Genomic DNA, 25,763 nt, shown 5'->3' with positions numbered 1-25,763 from the left:
CTTATCTGTTGTTATTTTGTATTTCATATGTTGCTATATCATGCTAGAGTAATTACTGCCACAGAGGATAGAAGGGCCTTGCCATTAAAGAGGGAAACTTCTGAACACAGCACATAATTCCTGAAATATCTGAAACCTGAGTGGAAGAAAGCAGGAGTTAAACTGTCTCCTGCATAACAGTTGTTTAGTTTTACACTTGATGTTCCATCCCTGTGCCTAATTCCTGAGCCTCGTCTTCCACGGTGACTTCATTAGCAATGAGGTGCTAATTAAATGTCATATTTACGATTAGAAAATAAAATCATTGGACCTTTTTTAAATAGATTTTTATGAGTTTTGGCTCAGTTAGTTGAGTCAGCAGTATAGATTCTGCAAGGCTGAGCTGATCAGCTTTGAAAGAAAAAAGATAAATAGAGCAAATAATGATGGCAGGAGAGTCTAATCTAAAACCTCATATAGTTTCTACACTGTATTAATTTTTGAGCATGCAAAAAGTAATTTTGATTTTGTTCCATAGAAAGAAATATTGCTAATCATGTAGAAAGAACCCTTCTTTTATTGTGTCTCAGAGGGTTCAAAGCATAAAATTTCATCTCATTCTTAAAATCTCAGTTGTAGTTGGGGACAGCATGCTGAAAAGAGGGGGATGCATCATCAATGTTTATCTGTTAGTGAAGAAAACATTTATTTCATGGTTTCAGAAGGGTTAGAATTAACACAGGTAAGCACTGACAGGTAAGCTATAAGCACAGCCCCTGCCCTCTTCCTTGTGCAGTGGGCACTACTGGAAAGTTTATACCACACTGGAGAATCAGAACTACTTAAATAATGCTGCCAGCCAGATTTATAGGTGCTGTATAGAGCAGTTTCCTATTCATGTAAAAATTAGCTTTAAGGACCCATTTTTCAAATACTTAGCACTTGAAGGATGCTGCAGTTACAAAAAGATTTGAAAGAGCTCAGCTTCAATTTAAGTGTTGAAGAAAGACCTGATGCTTAACACTCAGCAGCTCTGTGATTCATAACACTATCTTATCCTACACTCTGAGGCAAGTCTTGCAAAAACTCTGGCCATTTATTTTGATGCCTAAATGCCACCTACAGTCTTAGAAAATCTGACCCTAATTATGAGTTGTGCCCTTGAGTAGGAATGAGAAATAGGGGAAATCAATCCTTACGTGTAGGAGCCATTTACTGGTGCTAATATTGCATGTAACCTTACTTCATACACAAATACAACACTGCATTTGAAACAAATGCTTTTCTGCACATTCTGCAAATGCTTTTGTTGTTATCTTGTGATACTTTATGCTATGAGGTACAGTTAATGCAGATAGCGCATAAGGAATTGTTATGCTTCAAGGCGTAACTTAGAAGAATAAAACAAAGCTTCCACTGACTTTTACTTGGCTGTGATGCCTTACCACCCTTTGTGCCTTTAAACAGCTTCTCCTAAAGATCAGGATTTAGGTGCATATAATCCTGTAAATCTCGCTTTTGTAATATTGTTTGTAGATGCTGTTTTAGCAGCAGCTGCCTGTGCTTAAAGACCAGGGTGTTCACAGATGGAGTGTAATTCTGGCATCACTTTACAGTTGCTATTTTCACAAATATTTATTTCTACAGTCAACAGTGAATTCAGTGAAATCTCATCCCTCTCCTTACGTTGACTCATTCTCAGGAGCCATGCTCAGGTGAGGATGGATAGTCAGATTTCTTGCTATTTTAGTACTTTGTTGCTTAGGTTGTTTCAAAAAGTACGTGTCAACCATGAACTGAAGTGGCCAGAGTTTCCTCATGAGAACGGAGTGTAGTCTCTTCCAGTGGTTAGTTGATTCTTCTGGCTTAAGTTTTCCACACGGATGCTTTACAGCATTTTATTTTATCTCCTCAGAGCAATACACTTAGTTATGGAAAAAAAGCAATGGGAGATACTTAATTCCTCCTTGCAATGCTCTGAAGGTAGGAAATATAGAATTACCAAGTATCTGGTGTTGTCTCTTCCCCAGGATAACCAGATAAGGTCATAAAGAGGTTGCCACTTACAGAAATAAAGTACAGTCCCTTTAAGCAAAGAATCGGACACTTTTTGCTTTAAATTGCTACAAAAGTGACTTAAAGGAGCCTTCCTGCAGGACAGGAAGTGAATTCTCTCTCTTTTTCCCAGAGTTTGCTTTTCTGTTCTTAATTTCAGGCCTTACAGGTAAGCTTCTTTGGCGACAAAACTGTTATTGGACCCCAGCTGTAGTAGTGCAGTGAAACAGGACCTGTTTTGAGGTCTCTCTCCTCAGGTCTCTCTGGCTCCATCTGGAGCACACAGCTCTGTGGCTATAAGAACACTTCCTTTCAGACTTTCCTCTGCAATGGTGTCATATTTGAAAGTTACCCACAACCTCTGTTCAGAAGAAAAGGGAAGTAAGGCAGCCCCCAGTGCCTTTCTATCCGCTATAAATAGACGGTGAGTTTGAGCGAGAGGATGGTGGGTGTACGTTTCCGGAGCGATGTGACACGGTCCCACAACACTGGTGCAAGAACAGAGAGGACGCAAGGCAAGAAGAAGAGGAAGTGACCAGAAATCATAAGTGGGAAAAATCTATTCATAAAACAAGCACAACCATTTCCATGTGAAAGGAGAATTCTAATTTCCAGCAGTAACATAGTGAGCTCTTTTGGATTCCCAGTGAGGTTTTGTCCTTCCTAGGCCAGGCTACTTGTGATCTGTTGTAGACTTTTCCTTGTCAAATGGCACCCAGTTGTCTTCTGCATGTTTTGTACCCTGCTGGGTGAGATGTTCATGCAGCTTTAGGCAAGTTTAGAAGGACAGAGGATTTTGTCAGTGAGCAGAACATTAATGACTATGGCAGTCTGCAACCAGGAGTGAAGCTTCCTTCTCCCAGTGACTCTGAGGTGGAAAGACTACAGATATTTGTTGTGTAAGGCATGTATGTCATTCTTCAAGTGACAGTCCAACTGGCATGGGCAAGGCAGCGGAGTGTTCTTTAAAATCAGGGTTATTTTAAACTAATAGTTACAAAGAAGTCACAGTCATAGGTGGAGTAAGGTATAGATATCTGTTCTATCTATGTGAAGTTATGCATTTACATAAATGAGCAAAATATATACGCGAATTGTAGCAATCTTCACTCTAGGATACTAAGTGATATTTGACCCAACAAAATATACTGTTAGCAATTAAGAGCTGGATAGATAAGTGCATAGATAGTCTTCACCAAGCTAGATAGGAAAGTATTATACCCTTGCACAGTGCGTTTAAAATACTGAGCTGATTCATATTCTTATTGCAATCAGTGCGTGCTGCTGTTATAATGCAGTAAAGAGGGGGGGGGTTATTTCTCATGTGTTTGGGGTAGTATTGCTTTTTAAGATTGATCTTTATATGAAGGTTATGAGAACTGGCTTCTTATTCATTCATTCTTTGTATTTGATGGGTTTTGACCAACTGTAGGATTCTTAATATAGGGTTCTGTCTTTTTTTCCAGTCATGTTACAAAGCCTTCTCTATGAAATGTTATTTTCAAACTTTCTTAGTTTGTGGTGAATTACAGTGTGATTATCTGACAATATTCAAGATTGGAGTGTAACCTTTTCTGTGGTAAGAAAGGCCTACGCATTTACTGTCAGTCATTGCTGAATTTGGAGATTGTTCATCTACAGTGCAGTCCTTCCATCTAATGTGTTCCACATTGTCCTTTGACTGTTTGGAGGATAAGAGTGTCACATCTGGAATCATTATCTGATTGCATGGAGGATGTTATTTTTCTAAACTCGTCTAACGTAAGAGTTTGTAGAAAATGTCAACTTTTAAAATGAACAGACTAAGCAGCAGTTTTGAATGGCATAGTTAAGCTACACCTCTCTTTTCCTGTTGTGTGTGATTTGTTTTATTATTAGAAGTGAAGTGCTACTAACACTGATGAGAATCAGGCTACCTGTGCAAGGTTATGTAGGTTTTGTGTGCATGTATCAGCCAATGAATTTTTGTCCTCATCAGGTCCTTACACGGCTCAGTCTATGCAAATCTCTCTCAGACGTTGGCTCTATGTACCAAAGAACGTGCTGGGCTTTGTAATGTTAGCACATATTTACTGTGTCCTAACTTATGAACATCAAATCTGTTTGCATGTTTAGGCAACTTGAGTTTTTAATCCAAGATTCCTCCTAATCACACAGCACTATATGCTTGCCCCCAGCTTTGTGACCGCTTCCTCCTAAGCTAGTGAGAATCTCATTATCAACTGTAAAAGTGGAGTGAGTCAGTCTGGAGAAAAAAATTAACATGAAACCTAGTAATGGCTTCTGAAGCATTTGTTGGACCAACATTCTCATGAGCCCTTGGTAGCTTGAAGATGAAAGCTTCTTTTTCAGATCTTGGCTTTTAGCACACATTAGTTGAACGGAAATGCTCGTGCTGCACTCCAGAAAAAAAAGACCAGACATATAAACATATTTGTACCATGATAGCACAGTGATTTCTGTTGTCCTCATCATCATCATCATGCCTAACAGGACCGAGAATGTGTAGATTAAAGCATTTACTAGATATCAGGCTTTCAGTTCTCTACTGCTACACTGTAAATCCTTTAAAACAGATGCACTAAATTCCTGTAGTAAATTATTTATTTAAATTATTGTGTCATTATCTAGATTTGCATGCTCAGAGCTAACACTGATTTCTACTATGTCAGGATCTGTGGCAGTCATTGCCATCTGAAGGGACAAATCTCTCTTGACTGACCCTAAAGGGAACCTAGGCAACTGGTCGTGACTAGAACCCCATCTCTGTAGGGCATTCTAAGGAGGAAGTATAAAATGGTGGAATGAAATTTGGAATAGAACATGAATCCACCCTCTAAATTTGCCCCTCTATCAGCAGTGCTTAGATGGTTTTCCTGAGGGAGCTAGAAGCATCTTCATGGTGTATAGAAAACAGTGGCACATAGAAAAATGCTAGAGTTGTCGAAATGTCATTTAAGCTATTTGTAGGGGAGGATTTTTCCATTTTCTTTGTTTATTATTGGTAATATACGTTCTACAACCAAATTTGATTGGGTGTTGCATGTGCGAGGTAGCACAGTCTGCTGTCGGTTTGCTATTGAGACTAAATTAGTCATTTCCTTCCCGTGTGAGAAGATGATAAGAGCTCTGAAGTTCTAAAGCTGGCAGACTTGAGGAAGACATAGACTTAAGATAGTTTCACGAGTCGGAAGGCAAAATGGGAAAGTGTAGATCTCGGCCTTTTATGAAACAGAGGTTATTACAGGATCCTAATCAGTGTTACTGAACTGATTAAGGTTCTTTTGCAAGAATGTGCCATTGACCAAACCAACATTCTTCACATGTAAATAGTTTTTTCCTCCAGAAAGTGATAAGTATTTTATAGATTTCATATGTAATTTCAAAAGCAGACAGAAGCTAAATGTAATAAGTGTGGAATTCAATGCATGTATTATTCAGCTCTTCAGCAATATTATCCCGTGATACTGAAAACCTTGTGCATCTTTATTGCGTGGTGTTTTCTGGTTTAGGTGATGCTATGCAAACCCTTGGGTGTACTGACTAAATACTAGTAATTGATCTCTGCTTTTTTTCTGAGATGGAGTTTTATATGGATCTGTTCTTGGGAGAGTAAATAAAGGCAGAGGAGAGATAATTAGAAGAGAGTTCCTTCGTATTAATTCTTCTGGACCTCTTCTGCTAGGACAGGAATAGTGAATAGAGACAAATCTCTGATTTATTCTATTCCTTTCTTTTCTTTCACGAGGCAGAGATACTGAGTAAGAATAGCAAGACTGAATCCTTAATTTCTTTTCTCTTGCTTGTTTGTTGTTGAGCTCATAGTTGTGAAAATAATGGGAATTTTCTTTCCCTCTTCTGCTCATAGAAACAAGACAAATATGCCTCCAGAGTCCTTTGAACCAGTTAGGGAGTTTCTTTCCGTTATGTCTGTCTCTCTTTTGTTCAGGAAATGGGAGTAAAATTTGTGACTGTGGCTATCATCTGGCTTCACTAAAGATCTAGCTTTCCCTCACTGAAGCTTTGCAAGTCTGCTAGAGTTCTGTAGGAATTTTATAGGTTGTGTGTAACAGGAAGATTGACTCAATGAAATTGAACAGAATACATTTGTGCTGAAATAATCCTATTTTGTGTTCAGAGCTCCCTGCTCTTCTATTACTTTGGTATCTCTTGTTCTATATTTTTCTTTTATATTGTATTGAAACTGTGGCATTCAGTAAGCTGAGTCTTTTACATAAAGAAGTGGTTCTGATATATACAGAATGCTTCTTTCCATGCACAGCTACTGTGACCTAAGCCAGAAATGCAGCCCAGTCCATTCAGTAGTGCTGCTGGCTTCGGAAAGCTTTCCAACACCTGCAGAAGCTGAAGTAATAAAACTGCACTCATAATAAATGCTTTTCTAGATCCTTCCCGTCTTGATGATTCCAAGTGCTTTGCAGCCACTAATTAATGAGTCCTACCTTGGTGACCAAAAATTCTTCTTACCAGCCTTGTTTACAGGTGGGGACACCGAGGTAGAAAGAATGGATATACAGCGCAGATGAAGGCATTAACTCATCTCCTTTGGGAGTCCAGATTTAAGCACCAGTAGGGAAAAAATTTCAGGGATAGGTAATCAAGTTTAGTCTTCTCAATCAATGTTTAAGCCCTTTAAAGGTGGTTTCAGCACCGTAGAACATCCAGCAATGCAGCCAACATAACTGGAAACTGCTGTTATTCTGCGTTTCAGAAAGCCAGGAGTGCAAACAGAGCTCTCCTATCCTTAAGCAAAGGAAGAGAACTTCCCTATCACACTCTAAACAGTGACTTTCCTCTAAAATTAAAAATAGATCTGAATCCCGTTGTGGGTTTGTGGTTCTCTGACATTGCAGGTCTGCTTATATACATACAAGCAGCTTTTGAGAAAATCACCTTCTTGTTATACTTCATCATGTGAGGTGCCTTACAGACTTGAGGGAGAAAGGATGTTGCCCCATGAAGTCTAGAGATACGCATGTATAGAAAGAGGATGTAATACAACACCCTCAAAATGTTGAGTATAATTATATACACAGTTTTAAAATGGTATTTTCATCTTTGGTTTTGCTTTTAAGTGTGATAATTTCTATGCAATCCTTTCCCTGTTAACATACACGTGTTAAGTATTTAACATACATTTATATTCTTAATAACTTACAATTGGCACGAACATTTTGTGTATCGTGGTTTTCTTTTCTAAATACTGCCAGTCTGAACACCTGCGATAAGCACAGGAGTCCAAAACAGTATAATAGATCACCTCTTCCAAAATAAACTTCCTCCTGCTTCTCAGTATAAGGACAATACCCTTTTTTTATATTTCACAAAGGAGGTATCAAGAAATCAGAAAACCTAGCTGAAGCCTGCATTTGCAGTCTGCTGCAGTGGTTCCTCAGCATTGGCAGGCTGACAAGAATTCAGAGCGAGGGGATGCAAATAATTAAACGGCTGAAGGGTTAATTTCTGCACCATCACAAAATGAATCACAAAAAATGAAGCTTTAGATATGCCCTGATGATGAGCGCTTTATAGAACCCCTGGTTCTGAAGCCTGCAGGCTTTATTCCCTTGATCAGTGAAGAGTGTCACTGACATATGAAAGTGTGGAGTCTCAGGGAGAACAGAGAACAGCTTTAACTGCAAGGTGATTTCTTCAGCTGAAAAATATAACAAAAAAATAACAAACACATAGAAAGATTCATTTGTGTGTAACAGCCAAGAGAAGGACAGTCCCTGAGAGACAACAGGAGATGAGGGGGATGAGTGTTTCTTTTACTGTAAAAAAGGATTCTCTCTTTTATTCGTCTGCATCTACAGAAGCCTTTGAAATAGATGGGACTAGCTGAGATTATTACTGGATTAAGATCTCCAGCAGTTAAAAGCCATGTTGTGTACTAACTACTGAAAGGAGCGGCAGGAGATCAATTTTTTAACTGCTGTGGCTATTCTTATTTCTTTTTGGTTAATGTCTGTTGGAGTCGGTCCAAACCTGTAACTTGACGCCTGTGATTTGTAATGGACGCCATGGTATTTCTATGACATATCACAACTTCTAAATGTGTTAGGTTACAACTCAAGAGGTGCTGAATTCAGAAAGTAGATAATGGTAATAAAGATCAGATTGAATAAGTGATTGCACATTTGAAAACATTTTAAATCTGTCATTTTTAATTTTATAGGTGAAAACAACTTTTCTGCAATATCATCACAGGAAGAATGGAAAGAAACAGGGAACACAGTCTTTTAAGAACCTAGAAAATGCATGTGCTGCTGAAAATCTTGACATTAAAGCCACTAATACCTTTGTTGGTTCTCCACTGAGTTTCAGTCGTCGTACGTTTTTTAACCACCACGCCAAAATTTCAACCAATCGCAAGCATTTGATTTTCTGTTCAACATTATATTAGATGCTAAATCAAAGATATATGTGCTCATTAAGAAGGGGCTGTGCTGGCACCAGGTGTCCATTGCTCTTATCTCCTGAGTAGCTCCACCTGAGTGTGGAGCTGCCCGGGGTTTATACTCTTAAACCAGCCTGGCCAAAGAGACACAACGGGGTCAACATCCCAAGCTCTAGGGAAGAAAGGAACCCTACCTGTTGTGCAGCAGTGATCCCCGAGAGGTGATTAGCAACAGTCCAGCGAGCTAGTTGAGAGTTCAGCAGTGCCTCTGGTAGGGCATTTCTGAGGTGGAAATAAAAAGAAAGCAAAAGGAAGATTCTGAAATTCCTACGTGACAGTGAGGGAGCACTACACTAAACGTGCTTTCTAATAGCTTGCTCCTAATAATAGACTGTGTTTAACAGGAGTTTCCTACCAGAAATCTCCTTTTAAACATTCTTAGCCACTCATGCAGTATACTTATTACTTTCCCATTAAACATTGTGTTCCCAAAATAACAGTGTGGACATATTATGCCCATGCACGAGGGACTACTTGATAAAGGTGTTTTTAATGTCAGGTACAAAAACGTATTCATGTTGAGAATTACGCTGATGAGTGAACTCTTCTTTGAATCATTTAATGGAGAAATCCCTTGCTAATGTCCTGAGGGAACTGCTGACAGTGTGTAATAATGTCTGGTTCAGTGCAGCAGATTACAAGATATCTTGCATTTTATGAAATTCAAGCAAGTGCTTCTTTTGCACTCTGAGGTCCATCTGTGAGCATTCTGGTACTGTCCCCAAAATTAAAGGCCCTGCAACACACCTGCTTTTAGATGCAGCAGATACCTGTGGCTGTAAAATGACTAAGGCACTGTGTGACCTTCTGCTTTGCTGCCTTCTGCTCCCAAAAGATCAGCTTCTCCAATTATGCAGTGTTTTTTTAAATTTGCCTTTGAAGTCAGATACAGTTATTTCCAGAATAAGTGGTGGAGGCTAAAGTTCATGAGAATGTACGTGTGCATCAGATGAAGCTATTTCACCTTTAGCATTCCTCCCACTGCTCCCTACTTCTATTGTTTTACCTTGACGCTGTTCATTGCTGCAGTGTCACCTCTAAACATGTAAATACTGGAATTCAGTAAGAATTTCATGCAGCTTATGATGAGTTCATAAAACCAGAGAGATTTTCCCATGATTACAGCCGTATCCCCTTGGTTCTGGATCACATTGAGCAGATGTGGTCTTCCTTGCCCTCTGAGGACTGTTATCTCTCTCAGCCCATTTAATAGCAGTTGCTGGAGCACTGAAATCTATATGCAATTGGCAAAGCAAATGCTAAATAAGTGGTTCTTAGGATGTGAAACTACAAAAATGGAACTCTGGAAGAGGTACAGGAGTATAGCAGAACAACAAAACCTTTGGCAATGCTCATCTAACTTGCCCATAATATGAGAAACCTATGCAAATTTTTCTAATAGGGATATTGAACCTCAGCATAGGATCTTCGACAATTTGGGAAAGCCTTTGGAAACAACAAGAAAAGTACATGCATTTTTCTAGGATTTTTCTATATTTCATTACAATAAATTTCATGGAACACTGACAAACACATTATTTAGCAGATTAGCACTTGTAGTTTTAGTTTTTAGAGTCCGGAGTTTATAGCCCCTGGCTATACAAATTAATAGCTGATTTTGCCCAGTGATGTTCAATGTAAAACAGGCTGCTTTGCAGTTCTTGATTTGAAAGCTGAGGTAATTATAACAAAATGGAAAGAACTCTCTTGGTCCAAGAAAAACAACATGTTAGTTTTGAGGTCTTTAGTTACTGATTGCCAGCAAAGTCTCATAAAGTGCAGATCTTGTCTCACATGACCCAAGAACTGCACATTCTTCTTTTCCCATGGTCTCTGATGGGGGAAAATAACTCTTGAAATAGAAGCTTATCTTCCTTGTGCCACTTGGATCACAAGATCTTGAAAAAGCTAGAGTGCAAAAGTAAAGCTTATTTCAAAGTTTAACATTTATTACAAAATTAAGAAGGAAAGATCTTGATGAAGTTTCTTTACTGTTAGCTTCGGTGTATGTTCTCTCACCTCGTTGTTGCCTGCCCTGTGATCTTCTCTAATGAGGTGGTTGCAAATCAGGAGTTTGCAGGAAATTGCTTAGCAAGCACTCAGAAATCATGTGATAGTATTTGCATGACTCAGGAACATTTTCAGACTTCAGTGGTACAATGCTCACGCTTATCCAGTCATGGAGAGAAAGGCAAGGTCTGAACTCATAGGGGTTTGCGTTCATGCCCACACATCAGTCAATCCATAGACACCTGCAGAAGGCAGACAGATGTAACTGCTTGCTTAGGAATTAAATATTTTTGTGCAGTCATTTACATGCGTTGGCTCATCACATATATGCAGAAGAAACTGCAGGTTCGAATCAGTACAGCTGAGAGGAACAAAGGAGGTGAGAATGAAAGCCTTAGTTGCCCACAGCAGGTATCCGTCTTTGCTCTAAGCTCTGTGTGTTCATAGACTGTCTTGCATAGCAACACGTCCTTTCCCTTTGCTTCCAAAATGAAGAGGGATTCACTGACTTGTTGAGACCTTCACGGAGTTAGCTGAGCTGCAGATTCATCACTAGAGAGCAATATGCAATAGTTCATAGACTCAAGATAGCGCTTCTCTGAACTGTCACTTTCCAGATGAGCTGTGGACAGGCTGCGCCTCAGTTCAAACAGTTTCAATATAGGACAAATCCAGCATTAGTCAGAAGTGATTCTAAGCTCGTCCTATCTGACATGGAAACACAAAAAAAGTAAGAGGATAGAAACTGTCCTACTTGTTTATTTGCCAATTGTTTTTCTTGTTTAGGAGGTGAGCCAGAGATGGAAGACTGCCTGGAGACGCTGAAAGATGAGGAGGAAGCTTTGTGGGAGAACGTGGAATGCAACCGGCACATGCTGAGCCGATACATCAATCCAGCCAAACTGACCCCGTACTTGCGGCAGTGCAAAGTAATCGATGAGCAAGATGAGGATGAGGTGCTTAACTCACTTATGCTGCCCTCCAAAATTAACCGAGCAGGTAATTCTTTTGTGAGTGGCTACATCTGCATCCCTATCTGGACAGTATTATTTTGCTAAGTCTGGAGAGAGCCTGTATTAAATTACAGATTATCAAATGGCAACCCTGTATCTCATTTACAGGAGATTTAATGTAAACGGGGGAATCTGCTGCTGCTATTTTGATAACAATGATTCTTTCCAGTGCGGTGCAGACTGGAGCTTGTGGGGTTCGCATTCCTATCAAAGCCCTAGCAAATATTTCAGTTAACACAAGCAGCAGCAGCTGCCATTCCGAGAGTAAGTTTTCAGCTGTCTTGCCATGCTTTGTGATTTGTCACTGAAGGGCATGCCATCCTAGCATTTCAGTGCTGTCTGGGAAAGGCTGCACTGAATAACGTCTCTTTTGAAATTTCTGTTCCAGAGACCAATTTGCCCACGCTCCTTCAGAATAACCATCAGCACAAACATAAAGAATATGTGACATTACTTTATGAGTTCAACCGAACTCAATTAATCAGCCAGCTTCTCCACAGTGCATTGCTGTGGCAGAGATGAACCTTAAGCAGATTTGACTTCAAGGAGACGATATTTGCTCGTGCTGCTCGTGATGCTGTTATGTCACCTCTCTCTCTGTTCTCGGTACTTTAGGTCGACTGCTGGACATTCTCCACACCAAGGGCCAAAGGGGCTATGTCGTTTTCTTGGAGAGCCTGGAGTTTTACTACCCTGAACTGTACAAACTGGTGACGGGGAAAGAACCTACACGAAGATTTTCCACTATTGTTGGTGAGTAGAATCGCTCCCAAAGGAGCCTGTTGAAATAAGGACTATTGTGAAGACCGAGTTTGATTTTTTCAGGCAAGAAATGGAAATAAAAGCTAGCCTCCTAGTAGTATTCTGCAGTTTTTCAGTCCTCTTCTATGCAAAATGAGCTACTAACAGGTAATGTATAAAGAAAAGAAACATCTCAGTTGTCTGAATGAAGCTGAAGAGCTTCAAATTGAATGATAGGCATTACAAGAAATCTCAAGCGAAGAAACATTGGAATAGGGGAATAAATTACACTGATGACCTACACAGGTGCAGCAAATTTGAGAGATTCAGATTAATTGTACTCATACAGATTCATTTTACAAAGTTTGTGCTATTTCCACAGGCCTGTCAGCTCAGCTGAAACAAGACAAATGTAAAGGCTTCATATTCTATCCAGACAAGCTGTATGTCTGTATATTGTGATTCTGGTAATAGTGCCCTGTATAATATTTGTATTGTTGCCAGTTAGACATACAAACGTGTAAGTGTTTGTGCATATTCTGCACCTCTGTACATGTTCTGGGACCCTTGTTTCATATTCAGTTCTGCTGACCCTACTAAGTATAAAATTACTTTATTAGATGTTGATAAGCTGTTCAAACATTTTCAGTGGAGGAGGGACATGAAGGCCTTACCCATTTCCTAATGAATGAGATCATTAAGCTTCAGCAGCAAGTAAAGACAAAAGATATGCAGCGCTGTGAACTCTTGGCCAAGTCTCGCCAGTTGGAGGATGAGCGAAAGCAGCTGAAACTAAACAAGATAGAGCTGCTGACCTTCCAGGAGAGATACAACAAGATGAAGGAGGAGAGGAACAACTACAATGATGAGCTGGTCAAAGTGAAAGATGAGAACTACAATTTAGCCATGAGATATGCCCAGCTGAGTGACGAGAAGAGCATGGCTGTGATAAGGAGCCGGGACCTCCAGTTAGAGGTGAGATAAATGCTCTGGGCTGTTTTAATCAGGAGCAGCAATGGAGAACGCCAGTGGCATCTGGCAAAATGAGGCCTTCTCTGACGGTATAAAACTGTAAAGCTCTCATCTGCTTTTCTTATCTAGGTGATTAGAGGCATCACTGTACAGAAATGCCAACTACAGTGATGCATATTAATGGCAAATAATTTTCATACTTGCAATGGATTAACGGAACCTAGCATACTTAAAGACAGAATTGTAAAAACATCATTGTTTGCTAAAAACATCATTTTACATTTTCAGGCTCAATGATATCTTGGGACACTTATCCAGGTCTGCAAAACAACTGCTGGTGGTTTATTCAGAAAGTCTCAGAAACAGCACTGGAACAGAACCAAAACCTCTATTTTCAAATCTTTCCTCAAGCCAGGATCATCATCACCTTCTTCCCAAGCCCCCTTCTGTCTGAAGCCACTTTTTCTCTGTGGGAACCTCTCTTTTCTATCCAGAACTCAAAGTCTCTGTTTTTTCCAATCCAACCAGTCTAAGTGCAAAAACACAATGTATGGTCAGCTTCCTGAGTTTTAGCTGAATTTCATACCTCTTTGTTTAATATTAAAGGATTGAGAACCAGTCACCTTTCTTTTAGTTATTTTGTTATCAAAATTTACAACCAGCCCAGCTGCACCTAGCAAGTAGCAGGCTTCTGCTTGAGAGTTCAGCAGTTCAGTTGTGGACATTTAATGCACACGTGCTTACACCCAATTATCTGCTGCTTGTTAGCATTCATAGTTTAAACTATTTTTTCCACCTATGAGTACATTCTCCCCTGGAAGCGAGAGTGTTTTCAGAGCAGTAAATATCAGAGCTAGGAATGATTTCTTTCCTTTCCTCTTTCTCCTTTTCACTGCTCTCTGGCTGATGCAGATTGACCAGCTGAAGCATCGTTTGAACAAAGTGGAAGAGGAGTGCAAGCTGGAGAGGAACCAGTCTTTGAAGCTGAAAAATGATATTGAAAACCGACCCAAAAAGGAACAGGTTCTGGAGCTGGAACGGGAAAATGAGATGCTAAAGACTAAAATCCAGGAGTTACAGTCCATCATTCAGGTATAAAAACAGATTGCTACATTTAAAATTCCAGCTACTTCAGTTTACTCCTCCTGCTTACCAAGAAGATGGATTCAGCAGGCTTCAACCATCCTGTGCCTCCAGGCACCTCCGCACTTTCCTCCCATACTGTCTCACATTCTCCGTGTCTCCTCACTGCCTGCCTTGGTGCCTCTCCTTCAGGATTTAAGTATCTGGAGGAGGCTGTGAGAATGGGACAGAGAAGGAGGAGGTGTTGACAGCTCCCATGGGTTTTCAGTAGGGGCAGGGAGTTGAGTACGTAACAGGGAAACTATGAACATGAGGAGGAGATGTCTTTGTCTCTGCTACTGCTCCTCACCTCAAACTCAACACATAATTGTTATAATGCTGGGAAGTGTTGGGTGAAACCTTTATCTGCATAAGGCCAAAGTTTGAAAAGCAGAAGTTTGGTTATACAGCTCCCAGCTCCTTGTAGTGCTCCTTGTACAAACACATGCACGAGGAGGAGTGCTACCCCCCAAAAAATTATCATCTAGTAAATCAAGCTGTGCAGGAGAGATTGGCTCTTTCAAGGTGCAGAGTGCAGCTGTTTAATTGCTGAGCGTTCAACTCCATGTTTTAGCTCCAATGTGGTTCTTTGTACCAGTCGGTCACTACAAAGAGGCGTTAAATAGCCTAGAAATTTCTGACAGTGACTCTGTATTCTAGGCTGTTGTCATATGTATGCCAAAAAGTCTTAATGAAGCAGAGGGTGATAATGTTTTATGTACTTGGGTGGTCACTAGTTACCAGAACACTCTGTAAAATGCTGCTGGAACTTGCAGACAGATCTTAACTAGCTTCTGTTTGGGCAGATGGGAGAAAAGAATGATATGCATCAAATTTAGCACTGTGTTACTCTGTGAAGAGCTTAGTCAAATATTAGGATATATGTGAGAGGGCTTAGCGCTTGACTAGACAAGGCTTGTGGCATTTTAAAATGAAACTTAAAAAATTATCAATAGAATACATTTCCAAAACGGTTGTAGCCTCTAGCAGTGCCTAACGATTTCTAGTTCTAACACAAATCCAATTCAAAGGTTGAAAAGGGATGTAGCACAGATGGTTCTGGGAGTTCTGGTCCACATAGAATCTCTTCTATTAATTGAAATGGTCTTGTAGCACCTAAAGAAACAGAGAAAGAATCATGAAATAGCTAAAAATAGGATGGAAATTCTCCTAAGTGGAAGTATAAATAAACAAAAGAGAGTTCGTTCCAGAAATACTTAGGTATACCTAGAAATACTGAGTAATCAAAATGTCACTGCAATCTCCGACTTGGTCTGAGTACTTTAAAAATAAATGTGCGTATTACTTGCTTGCATTTTGTGCCTTTTTCATCTTCCATTTATGGTTAATTTTGGATGGCAATTCATTTGTTGGAAACTGCTCTGGTAATCTTGTTAATTTTAAATCTAAAAGAAATAGCATTGCTGGACACTATAGAAAATGAAGCAGTGGCACGAGCTACTCCAGGCATGTTTAACATTCTCTGAGCACAGCCCTACAAAGCCTATGCATGCTTTAAAAATTCCCCTGAACGTTTTCTTAGGGCTTGCTCTTTGGCGAAGGGTGATTCTTGTGCTCAGTGAGGGCTGATTAATAGAGAAGAGTTTTGAATGCAAGGCTTGGAGTGAAGAATTGTCACTGCATCCAAAATGGATCAAATTATAGCCAGTACAGCAAAACAGTTCCTTCATCAGACTATTCTGACAGCAAGACAGCCTTTATTCATCCTTTCTGACGCTATTTTAAAGTATGAACAGATGTCCATCTCTTATGCTTTCCCATTGCAATACCATGTTCATTTTCTATTCCTCTTGCTTGTTATTGTCTCTGTTACTCTCCTCCCTGTGATGCTGTTTTGTGTTTTGCTGCCTGTGTCTTAAAAATGTCTTTCCTCAGGCTGACAAGCGGAGTTTGCCAGATTCGGACAAAGCCATTCTGGATATTCTGGAACATGACCGTAAGGAGGCACTAGAAGATCGTCATGAGTTGGTCAACAAGATCTTTAATCTCCAAGAGGAGATTCGTCATGTGGAGGACTTGAGAGACAAGGTGAGCAATGGAAGGATAGAAAGATGAAGCATCTCAAGCTAGTGCCCAAAAACTCTGAGAGCAGTGGTGATTAACAGTGTGTCATTTCCAGTATCTAGAAGAGAAAGAAGATTTGGAGTTAAAGTGTTCAACACTAGGAAAAGACTGTGAGATGTACAAGCACCGTATGAACACTGTGATGATACAGTTAGAAGAGGTCGAAAAGGAGCGAGACCAGGTATCTAACAGTTAAAGTGGGGAAAATTACAAGCAAAAGCCTATATCTCATATGTGTCACTTTGGGGTGTGGGTAATTGGACCCAAAGTACCATTAAAAAATAACGACAAGAAATTGCTAATTGTTGGAATTTGCCTTATGGTAATTAAATATAGGATAATTTGGGGTTGTTTCCACAGTGTAGCATCTGGCAGGCAGGACCAAGGTCTTAACAACAGCTACTGCAGGCTTTATATTAATGTCAAGTCATCCTCTTTGCACTCTGGAGCTTTTTGCCACCAACCAAGAGGGAGCTGGAAATGAACCACCCTCATAATCCTAATTCTCAATGGTATTACTGTGGCACATCCTGGTTCTAACTGCTACGTTAATTGGTGAAGGATGACCAGTTCTGAAGTCCGCATTCCAAACACCTTACAAATAAAAGCAGCAGGAGAAGGTATCTAGTGCTGAGGTGCAAAACAGGTTTCTTCTCTTCTCTCCACTGCAGGCTTTCCGCTCGCGTGATGAGGCTCAGACACAGTATTCACATTGTCTAATTGAAAAAGATAAATACAGGAAGCAGATTCGAGAGCTGGAGGAGAGAAATGATGAACTCCGAATTGAGGTGGTTCGGAAAGAAGCTTGCATTGTTAACCTAGAGTGCAAACTCCGACGGCTCTCTAAGGACAATAACTTTCACGACCAGGTAGGGCTGAGGAGGACATACTTGAGTTTTTTTCTTAAGACTTGCTTTTAAAAACATTATAGTGTGGAATGGAGAGGGGAATTCTTTAATTTACTCTATGAATTAACTGAAAAAAGTGATCTCCTTCTACCAAATGTCAATGCTGAGAGTTCTTCTATACAGTGGGGTTCAAGTCGTCTGCATCATGCACGTAGCTTCTCAAAGGCTGACATTCCACAACGTGCTTTTAAATTGTAGAATCATAGAATGGAAGGGAAATACATGCAGAAAGACAATTAATTAGAAAGACAATTAATTTCTACACTGAGGTAGAAACCACAAATACTTTTGAGGAATGTGAGCACAAATCCCCACAAATGTCAATCTAAATTACTGACTTGGTTCTGGAGACACATTCTGTGTGAGCTTCTGGCACTGGAGTTATGGCGAGTTCAATCAGGTTATTCTAAAGGGAGGTCATGAGAAGTTGTACCAGGCTGGTCTCAGAAGTGAAGTTTTTTCTTCTGCTCTTTAGAGTTTGCCACGGAATCTACCCATTACCATTATCTCCCAGACCTTTGGGACTTCTAGCCCAAAAGCCAATGGTCAGGAAGCAGATGACTCCTCCACTTCTGAAGATTCTCCAGAAGACAACAAATTCTTCTTGCCTGATCAAGCTCGACTCAAGAGAAGAGTGAATTTAAAGGGAATTCAGGTGTGTCTTAATATGAGACCGGAATGAAACAGTGCAGGGACTGTCCAAACTAAGAGACATAAGAGACATTGCAGTCATGCCCCTGGAAGTGCTATGCTGTAAAGTTAAGAATAAATTTGTGTATGATAGTGAGCTGTCAGGTTTTGCCTTATGGTAATTTGCATCTAGAGGAGCAGATATAATCAGGCTTCATAGACTATTTTCTGCCCCTTTTCTCCGTTTTCTATATTCTACTTGCTTCTGCTGTTCATTCACATTCTTGGACTGTTGTCAATAAGTTGATTCTTTCCCTTCTTAACGGTAGGGGAAAAAATGACATAATGCCCACAGTGTATCACACAAGTAACTGGAGGTGGAAAACAAAGCATTGGTAGAAAAGCTAATATCAGCTGGGGGGTATAATAGAAAGGAATTGACGAAATCTAGTGCAAAATTAACTGCCTAATTTAGAATTAAATTATAGCAATTTCCTCTTACTTTAGCGTCAGGGTTAGTATGAGTGAGGTCCGTGATTTCCCAACTAGCTGCATTCATACAGCTATTATCCAATGCTATGTTCATGAATTGTAAAAAATATACAATCTAACATTCAGGGGTTTGAGCTTCTTCTTCCTTTGATCTGCATTTGAATTCTTCCTGCCCATCATAACCTTTCTGAGCTCTGACTGTCATTATTACTTGTGGCAAGCGAGCTGCATTTTTTATGTTGCTCACTCCAAAAGGATGCCTGTTGTATTAACAGCTGCCTGAAACCAGTCCCAAGGCACCCACTTCACCTTTTGTCTCTTTGTTCCCTCAGCAGAGTCTGGAAATTACTATGCGTTTGGGCTAGACTTTTAGAAGTAGTTGGGTAGCTAACCATCATTCACTTCCGTGGCATTTAGATACCTAAATTTCTTCCCAATTTTGTGTCCTGTTCTTTAAAGGAGAGCAAATATATTGCAGCATAACAGTGAAAAAGGGGGTGAAAATGTCTGGTTTTACAGAGCATGGCAAATATTCTGCATTTGTGCTGATTTTTGTCCTCTTTCTTTTAGATAAATCCAAGAGCTAAATCCCCTGTCAGCATGAACAAAACATCAGACTTTCAAGGTCAGAAAGAGCACTCATGTCCTTATTCCTTTTCTGTTGCTTTGTCTCATTCACTTAATCTCTTTAAGTTGTTTTAAGGAATATGCCAACCAGGGAAATTCTTAACTAAGTCCAAGTCAGTAGAACAGGCAATTTGTCTCATAGTGAGCAATGTCATAATTTAAAGTAGTCGTGTTCTACCTGAATGTCCTCTCCATCCAAAGATACCTCCACAGACACAGAGTATTGCATCCTGTAGCTTACCTAAATTCTCTGTTTACTCAATTTTCCGTTTATTTTACAAAGGCATTAGGCATCAGTGTAACACCTGTCCTAAAAAGTCATTATACTATTCTCTTTTCACTGTTGAAAAAATCCTTTAAGCTGAAAAGTCCTTCATCTAGTGATTGTGTGACGGATTCCATCCCTTCAGCAAAAAAGAATTAATTTTAAATCTAAAGCATTGCAAAGGTTGAGGGGAGAGGCGTTGACCCACCCATCAGCCAGCTGCCAAGTTACCAAATCCATTGCTGTTACCTCATGTTTGAGCTGCTCCTGATTCCTCTTATTCATATAACACTGTTCTCAAACCAAACACCATCTTAGCACTCCTTTTATTTGTTATTTGCAGCAGCACGTTCACTGTTGTACAAAATACAATGAAAAACATGGTTCCCGGGGCAAGATAATGCATGTTAAACTGTATGTTTGGTGTCAGGTAATGTTAGTACAAATTAGAAGTGCTGAGGAAGGGAAGAAGTCCACAGACATTGATACTGTGCTACCTGGGGCTGCCGAGGGATCTGAAGCTTCTTGGACCCTGTTGTAAATTTTCTCTGGTGTCTGTATTTTTCCCTGGCATCTGTGGGCGCAGCAGTCAGAGCACAGGATGAAGATGGGGCTGACGCCAGCAATGGTCGTACAGATACAAGTTCCTCCAATTCTGTTTCCGTCAGTAACTCCATCAGCAGCTGTGAAGTCAGCAAAATTGTAAGGAGCCTTCAGATGCCCCTTGTCTGTCTACTACTGTCTCCCCTAATGTGGCTCAGAGCTTCTGCAACCCAGTCTAACACTTCACTAGCATCCCAACTGTGATCGTATTCAAGGCTCTTGTCAAAGGTTCCCTTAATCCATTTACCAGCATTTTGTTAGAACCATGTTATTAGCCTTGTCCAAAGTCACAGAATTGATTTATGTTTATTTAAAGATATTTCAAAGGTATTTATAACCTCTTGCTGTCTCTTTATGCCATTTCACATTTATTGTTAGAAGGAAGAGATTTTCTTTAAAAGCTGCTTTGCAATTTATTTAAGAAAACTTTCAGGGTGATTTTGAGTTCTCTAATGCTTTTCTTGTCTATAAGTAACAGTAAGTGAGAAAAGGGGTGCAGATCACAGCTGGAAATTTCTGCATATCATAGCCAAACCATTTCTTCCCTGCTTGCTGTATCCCCATAATCTCCCAAGGTAGATATTCCATTAAACATATGTGAGCACTGACACAGCAGGACAAGCAGACAGAGAAAGTGCTCTTGCAGAGTGTTAATAACAAAGAACAAAACATCTTTCTAGAACACCATGAAAAATGCTGCCTCCAGGAAATTAAAATTATACCCAAGAATAGCCAGGGAAGAATTCCCTGCCACCTGTAATAAACTTAACTGGGTTAGGAATATTCTTTGGAATATCTGTTGGATATTTTGATGTTTTATACTGTCTTCCCTCTAATACAATTCAGAGTTTAGTTCCCAGTGCAGTAGATTAATAACTTAATGTATGTAGAGCTGTATTTTTCTTCCTCACCTCTATTATTTATATATATAAGTATATATGCTTTCCAATTTTCATCCTCTTCCTCCTGTATGCCAGCTGTGCCACACATCAAGAGTAAAGTTAAAATTGTTTGGTGAATCAGCCAGTCGTGTGGTCACAGGAAAAGGTACCGTGCCAGGACACAAGCTGTGCATCTCACTAAAATACTGGAATATATGAATATGAATGCCCTTGTGTGTAGCATTCTGCACATGTCGAATCAATTTTTCTTACTATTGTGTGTGCTTCACAGTGCAGACTACCACTGGCAAGCTAGCAGGCTAATGCTTCTGTGAGTTAGAAATGATAGCACATTTAATACCGATAACCTTTCTATCACTTTGTTTCTTAAAAGCAAACCCTGAGAAATCGCAACGACAGTATCATGTCTACCACTCCTGAGCCTCCAGGAAATGATTCAATAGTCCGACGGTGCAAAGAGGATGCTCCTCATTGCAGGTAGGTAGCTACGCTGCTGAAATATGCCCAGAAGTTGTCACAAGGAGGAGGTAAAAAGGGCCCTAGATGTCCTTGTGTCTCTCTCCAGTTGGAAAGCTTCCACCAGGCAGCAGGACTGACTTGCTGCCCTTCTCAAGGCTGCAGTCTTCCATCCCTCAGTTTGTCCAAAACACTCAGGAGTCTCTGACAGTTCAGACGGGATGAATGACACAATGGTACCACTGCAGCACTCACTTTTTAATGCACACATTAAGAAACAGAATGTACTTTGCCTTTGTAGACTGATAAGGTTTCACTTTTTGCTTCTCAGCCCCATGCTGCCTGTGTCCGTGTCTCTGTCCTTTTCCCTTCTCTCCTTCTTCTCTGTAAGCTGCCAAAATAGAGCAGAGCTGCTTGAATGTCTGTGAGGAATGGTAGAGGGAGAAGTGGAGGAGGGAGGTGGTTTTTCTTGGGCTCAAGGCTCTGTATCTCAGCAAAGCAATGAGGAGAGAGAGAGGCACTGCCCTCTGCTTCACCTTCTGCTGCAGCTTCCTCTTCTGTCAGGTCACAGCCTTGAGGACTTCCCTGCGAATGAAGTCGGTCAGCTGGAGAATAGGAAGTCAGTGGCTGGAAGGAGAGAGACTTTGCTTGCCTCACAGTCCCCTCATAGCACTGACCCCTTTCCTAAAAGGTTTATAGCAATGCAATACTTGGATATACTGCTTTGGTGTCAATAGCCTCTGTGTTTTTATCAGAAATATCAGGAGATACAAATACATTTCCTAAAGGTCTCAAGAAGAAGGAGAAAAGAACAAAGCCCAAGCAAACTGTTTTAGAAGAAAGCAATATGGATGGAGGGTTTAGATCTGTGTTAGATCTACTTTTTTTAGACCTAGTCTTTATTAGAATGTTATTTAGATTTTTAATGCTTTTCAAAGCAAACTCATCTCTGACAGACAGCAGCTTTTGCCTCTCTGTCTCTGTGTAAAGCTTTCCCTGAGAGCTTTCCATTGAAAACATCATCTGCTAGTTCCACACAATTTTCTAGGCTGCTGAGGATTTAGGCAGAGTTTATTCTACTCTTCCTTAGATTCCCCTATATTGTCTTCCAAGACTCTTTTGAAAGTGTATTGTATTCATTCAAGGTGCAGAGAAGGAGTTGATCAGTTAATGATTTGAATGTTTCAGGTGCTTAACTTGAAAAGCCTTTGGCAAGCTTGAACATTTAAATATTTGCAGTATATTACAGGATGCAGTAAAGATTACATGGATATTATTCATCTTGTGGACCTAATTTCACCACGGCTCTGACTGTATTCTCTTCCATATGTTAAGGGACTGGATGACTGAGCTGTACTGAAATCTGAAAATCTTCCTCGTATTAGATACTCTTTCCCACTAACATGTGGAAGGAAAAGGTACCCTGGAGCAAGGTCTGAATGTGACCTTAATTTGTTGAGATAATAATCACTAAAGTCAAGTAACTCAAGAGCATTCTCCAAAGATCACTGTGGTTTATAATTTTAAAATTAGCCTGCTGAGGTTTTTTATTTTGTTTGTGAGCATAATTCAAAATAATTGCTATTTGCACGCCAAGTCGCAGGTTTCAGAGTTCATCTGATATTGATTTTTGTGAAAAAAATGTGAGATCATAATTCAATAGGTAGGAAAAGACGTATTATTTCCCTGCTTATGCAGGGAAACCAGAAAGGTTGTGTCAGTGGGAGCTGGACTGTGGGCAGTGCTGTGGCATAAGGGTTTCTGTGTGAAAGCTTGGTACATCTTGCCATTCTGTTACTGTAAGTATCTGAGTAACCATGCGAGGTTCCATTAAGCTGTTATAAAATGCTTCAAAGACTTTAAATCAAGCAGGTAAATTACTCCTTTACTGCTGCACCTCAGTCACTTCCCTTGCACTCACTCTGTCCATCACTGAGCTTCTGACATTTTTGATCTATCATGGAAAAAATACCATGCTGCAAGTACTCTACAACCATTTATCTCGGTGCTGAAGTAGATATGGTGTAAGTCACACAAACGAGACCATCAGTCAGCCGCTCCCCGTTGTCTTCGGCAAAATCTTCATTCCCCCAGTGCTGTTAGCAATTCTTCCTTCTGAATCTTCTTCCTGCTTCCCATCCTCCCCGTGCTGGCTGACACATACTGTCTGCCTGCCATCTTCTGATTTCTTCCCTGGGCCCACAAGTGTGTTACTCACTTATTTTCCTGCAGCTGCACCATTGCCTGATGCAACACCTCCAACATCTTTCTTTTTCACAGAAAACATTCCTCCTTCAGAACTTAATGAAATCTGCTGAAAATGGGAAAGTGAACAGCTTTCTTCCTCTCTCTCTTCCATCATCTCATGCCTTGTTTTTAATTCCAGCTTGGTTGAAGAGGACAATGACAGCTTTGGATATGATGCTTTGGAGCTAGATGGTAAGTGACAGGAAATAACATATACAACTTAACTATGAGATGTGTGATTACTTTACCAGCTACAGAGACTCTCAAATAATCAGCTCCTGGTCTAAATAAGATGCGTTTCACAGTCTGAGAAAAAAACTCTAGTCAGTTCGTTATAACAAGAAAACGAAGGGTCAGCGAGTGGGGAAATAAGAAAGCAGAAGGTAAGTGAGAGAAGGACTCGGTTGGATAAATAGATGGAGGGTACTTGGCTGAGATTTGCAGATTGATGAGACCTCCATCCTTAAAATGAGGGAAGCATCAAGTTGAGAGGGTAAAGAGTAAAGAAGACAGAGCCAGATTCTTCTCAGTGCTGTGCAGTGAGTGGAGAAGAGGCAGCGGGCACAAATAAAGAACAAGCAATTTCATTTAAACGGAAAAAAAATAAATGGAAGGTTGACTAGACAGTCTCCAGAGGTCACTTCCAACATGCTGTTCTGTGAGAGTGATCTGGTAGATCCAGTAAGCAAGACTGGGATTCCTCGCCATGGCTTGTGGACACGAATCATGCCTCTGCATCAGGAATTTCCTGCTTCAGTTTTGGTTGGGATCAATCAAACATTCATTTTCTCCTTTTCCATCTTTGTCACTCAGTCTAGGACTCATTTTCATTCTTGTTACTCTTTTCAGATGACAGCCATGACAGGCAGTCACATGGAGCTCCTTCGGTGCACTCTTCTTCTTCTTCTCATCAGTCAGAAGGCCTGGATGCCTGTGAGCTTGAGCATGTCAACTCCATATTTAGAAAATTCTCTCTGGAAAGGTATTTGTGATGCCAGTTTGCCTACCTTAGACAGAGACTGAGGGGAAAGGCGACCGTGGTAGAGATCCTCCATTTCTCTGTTAGTTGCTGAAGATCCAGTGGCAGGACTGATGACACAAGTTGTTCTTTGACACAAGTATCTCATGATACTGTGCCAGGTCTTTACTTCTTTATGTTGGCAACAGTATAACGTGTTATTTTGGAGCCCTTTCATATCCTGTAAACCAGTCAACATCACCCTAGGATTTCTAAAACAAAATGTTCTAGGGGCTTAAATTTATCCTTGTGATCTTGTTACATTGCTCCCACAGGTTGCTAGGTGAGGCACTATTACACACCTGAGCGTGTAGTCCACATTCAGTCATCTCAGAGCACTTGAAGCTATCTAGATGCTCTTCTCCAGAACTTATCCAGTAATGAAAAGGATTTATTTTGGACTCCTTAGATCCTGTTGCTTGATAATGCTAAAACTTTCTTTATATTTCTTATTTATCATGCACAAATTTAATCCTGGAGTGATAGTTAAAAGCTGAGATAACTGTCTAACTGTTACTTTCTTTCATGAATACAGACCTTTTCGTCCCTCTGTCACATCTGTGGGTCGCATTAGAAGCTCCTGCCACACTATCCAGCGCGTGACACTAAATGGAGACAGTCTCAATTCAGAAATCACTCTGGTTGGGGGTAACGATAAAGGGAGCTTTATTAGCTCTGTCAAGACAGGATCACTTGCAGAGAAAGCAGGACTTCGGGAGGGGCACCAAATCCTACTGGTGAGCATAAAATAATCAGTGAACAGTATTGGATGTCTGCTGTTGACTATGAAAATATGGGAGAACAGCATTTATGGTCATCCAACATGCACACACACACTTCTGCACTTCACAGTAGCTCTATATGGAAGAGAATAGAACAGCTGATGCTTTCTTTAATGTTCTCTAGTGTAGTGCAGCCCCTTTAAAAAGACTAGAATGCAATTTGCTCTCATCTTCCCAGTATTTTCCTGCCTGAAAGGATATTTGTGCTACTTAGCTTGCCTTGATGACTCCTAAACCATTCTTTAGAGTGGCTTGTTCTGGGACTGGACACCTTATGAATAGAAACCAATCCAGCTCCAATATGAATGGGAAGAAGGGCTGCAAACCTGCATAGCTCTCCCCCATGTTACATAAGCAGGAGTTCAACGATGCTTC

General features: G+C 40.3%; 1 protein-coding gene across 1 annotated transcript in view; it reads left to right on the top strand.

The window, feature by feature from the left end:
- The window catches only part of CARD11 (caspase recruitment domain family member 11), a 48,286-nt gene that overhangs the window by 9,350 nt on the left and 13,173 nt on the right, over nucleotides 1-25,763 (top strand). The window contains exons 2-15 of the mRNA XM_069870595.1: nucleotides 11,312-11,524; nucleotides 12,154-12,291; nucleotides 12,929-13,254; nucleotides 14,164-14,343; nucleotides 16,270-16,422; nucleotides 16,514-16,639; nucleotides 17,130-17,327; nucleotides 17,842-18,021; nucleotides 19,059-19,113; nucleotides 19,967-20,082; nucleotides 21,259-21,362; nucleotides 23,728-23,780; nucleotides 24,438-24,570; nucleotides 25,142-25,343. Coding sequence (XP_069726696.1) covers nucleotides 11,312-11,524; nucleotides 12,154-12,291; nucleotides 12,929-13,254; nucleotides 14,164-14,343; nucleotides 16,270-16,422; nucleotides 16,514-16,639; nucleotides 17,130-17,327; nucleotides 17,842-18,021; nucleotides 19,059-19,113; nucleotides 19,967-20,082; nucleotides 21,259-21,362; nucleotides 23,728-23,780; nucleotides 24,438-24,570; nucleotides 25,142-25,343 — 2,177 coding nt within the window. The remainder of the gene's footprint in view (nucleotides 1-11,311; nucleotides 11,525-12,153; nucleotides 12,292-12,928; nucleotides 13,255-14,163; nucleotides 14,344-16,269; nucleotides 16,423-16,513; nucleotides 16,640-17,129; nucleotides 17,328-17,841; nucleotides 18,022-19,058; nucleotides 19,114-19,966; nucleotides 20,083-21,258; nucleotides 21,363-23,727; nucleotides 23,781-24,437; nucleotides 24,571-25,141; nucleotides 25,344-25,763) is intronic.

Source organism: Phaenicophaeus curvirostris, chromosome 16, assembly GCF_032191515.1.
Source record: "Phaenicophaeus curvirostris isolate KB17595 chromosome 16, BPBGC_Pcur_1.0, whole genome shotgun sequence".
Taxonomy (NCBI): Eukaryota; Metazoa; Chordata; class Aves; order Cuculiformes; family Cuculidae; genus Phaenicophaeus; species Phaenicophaeus curvirostris.
Note: the sequence above shows the minus strand (reverse complement) of the source record. Positions and strands in the feature narration are given on the sequence as shown.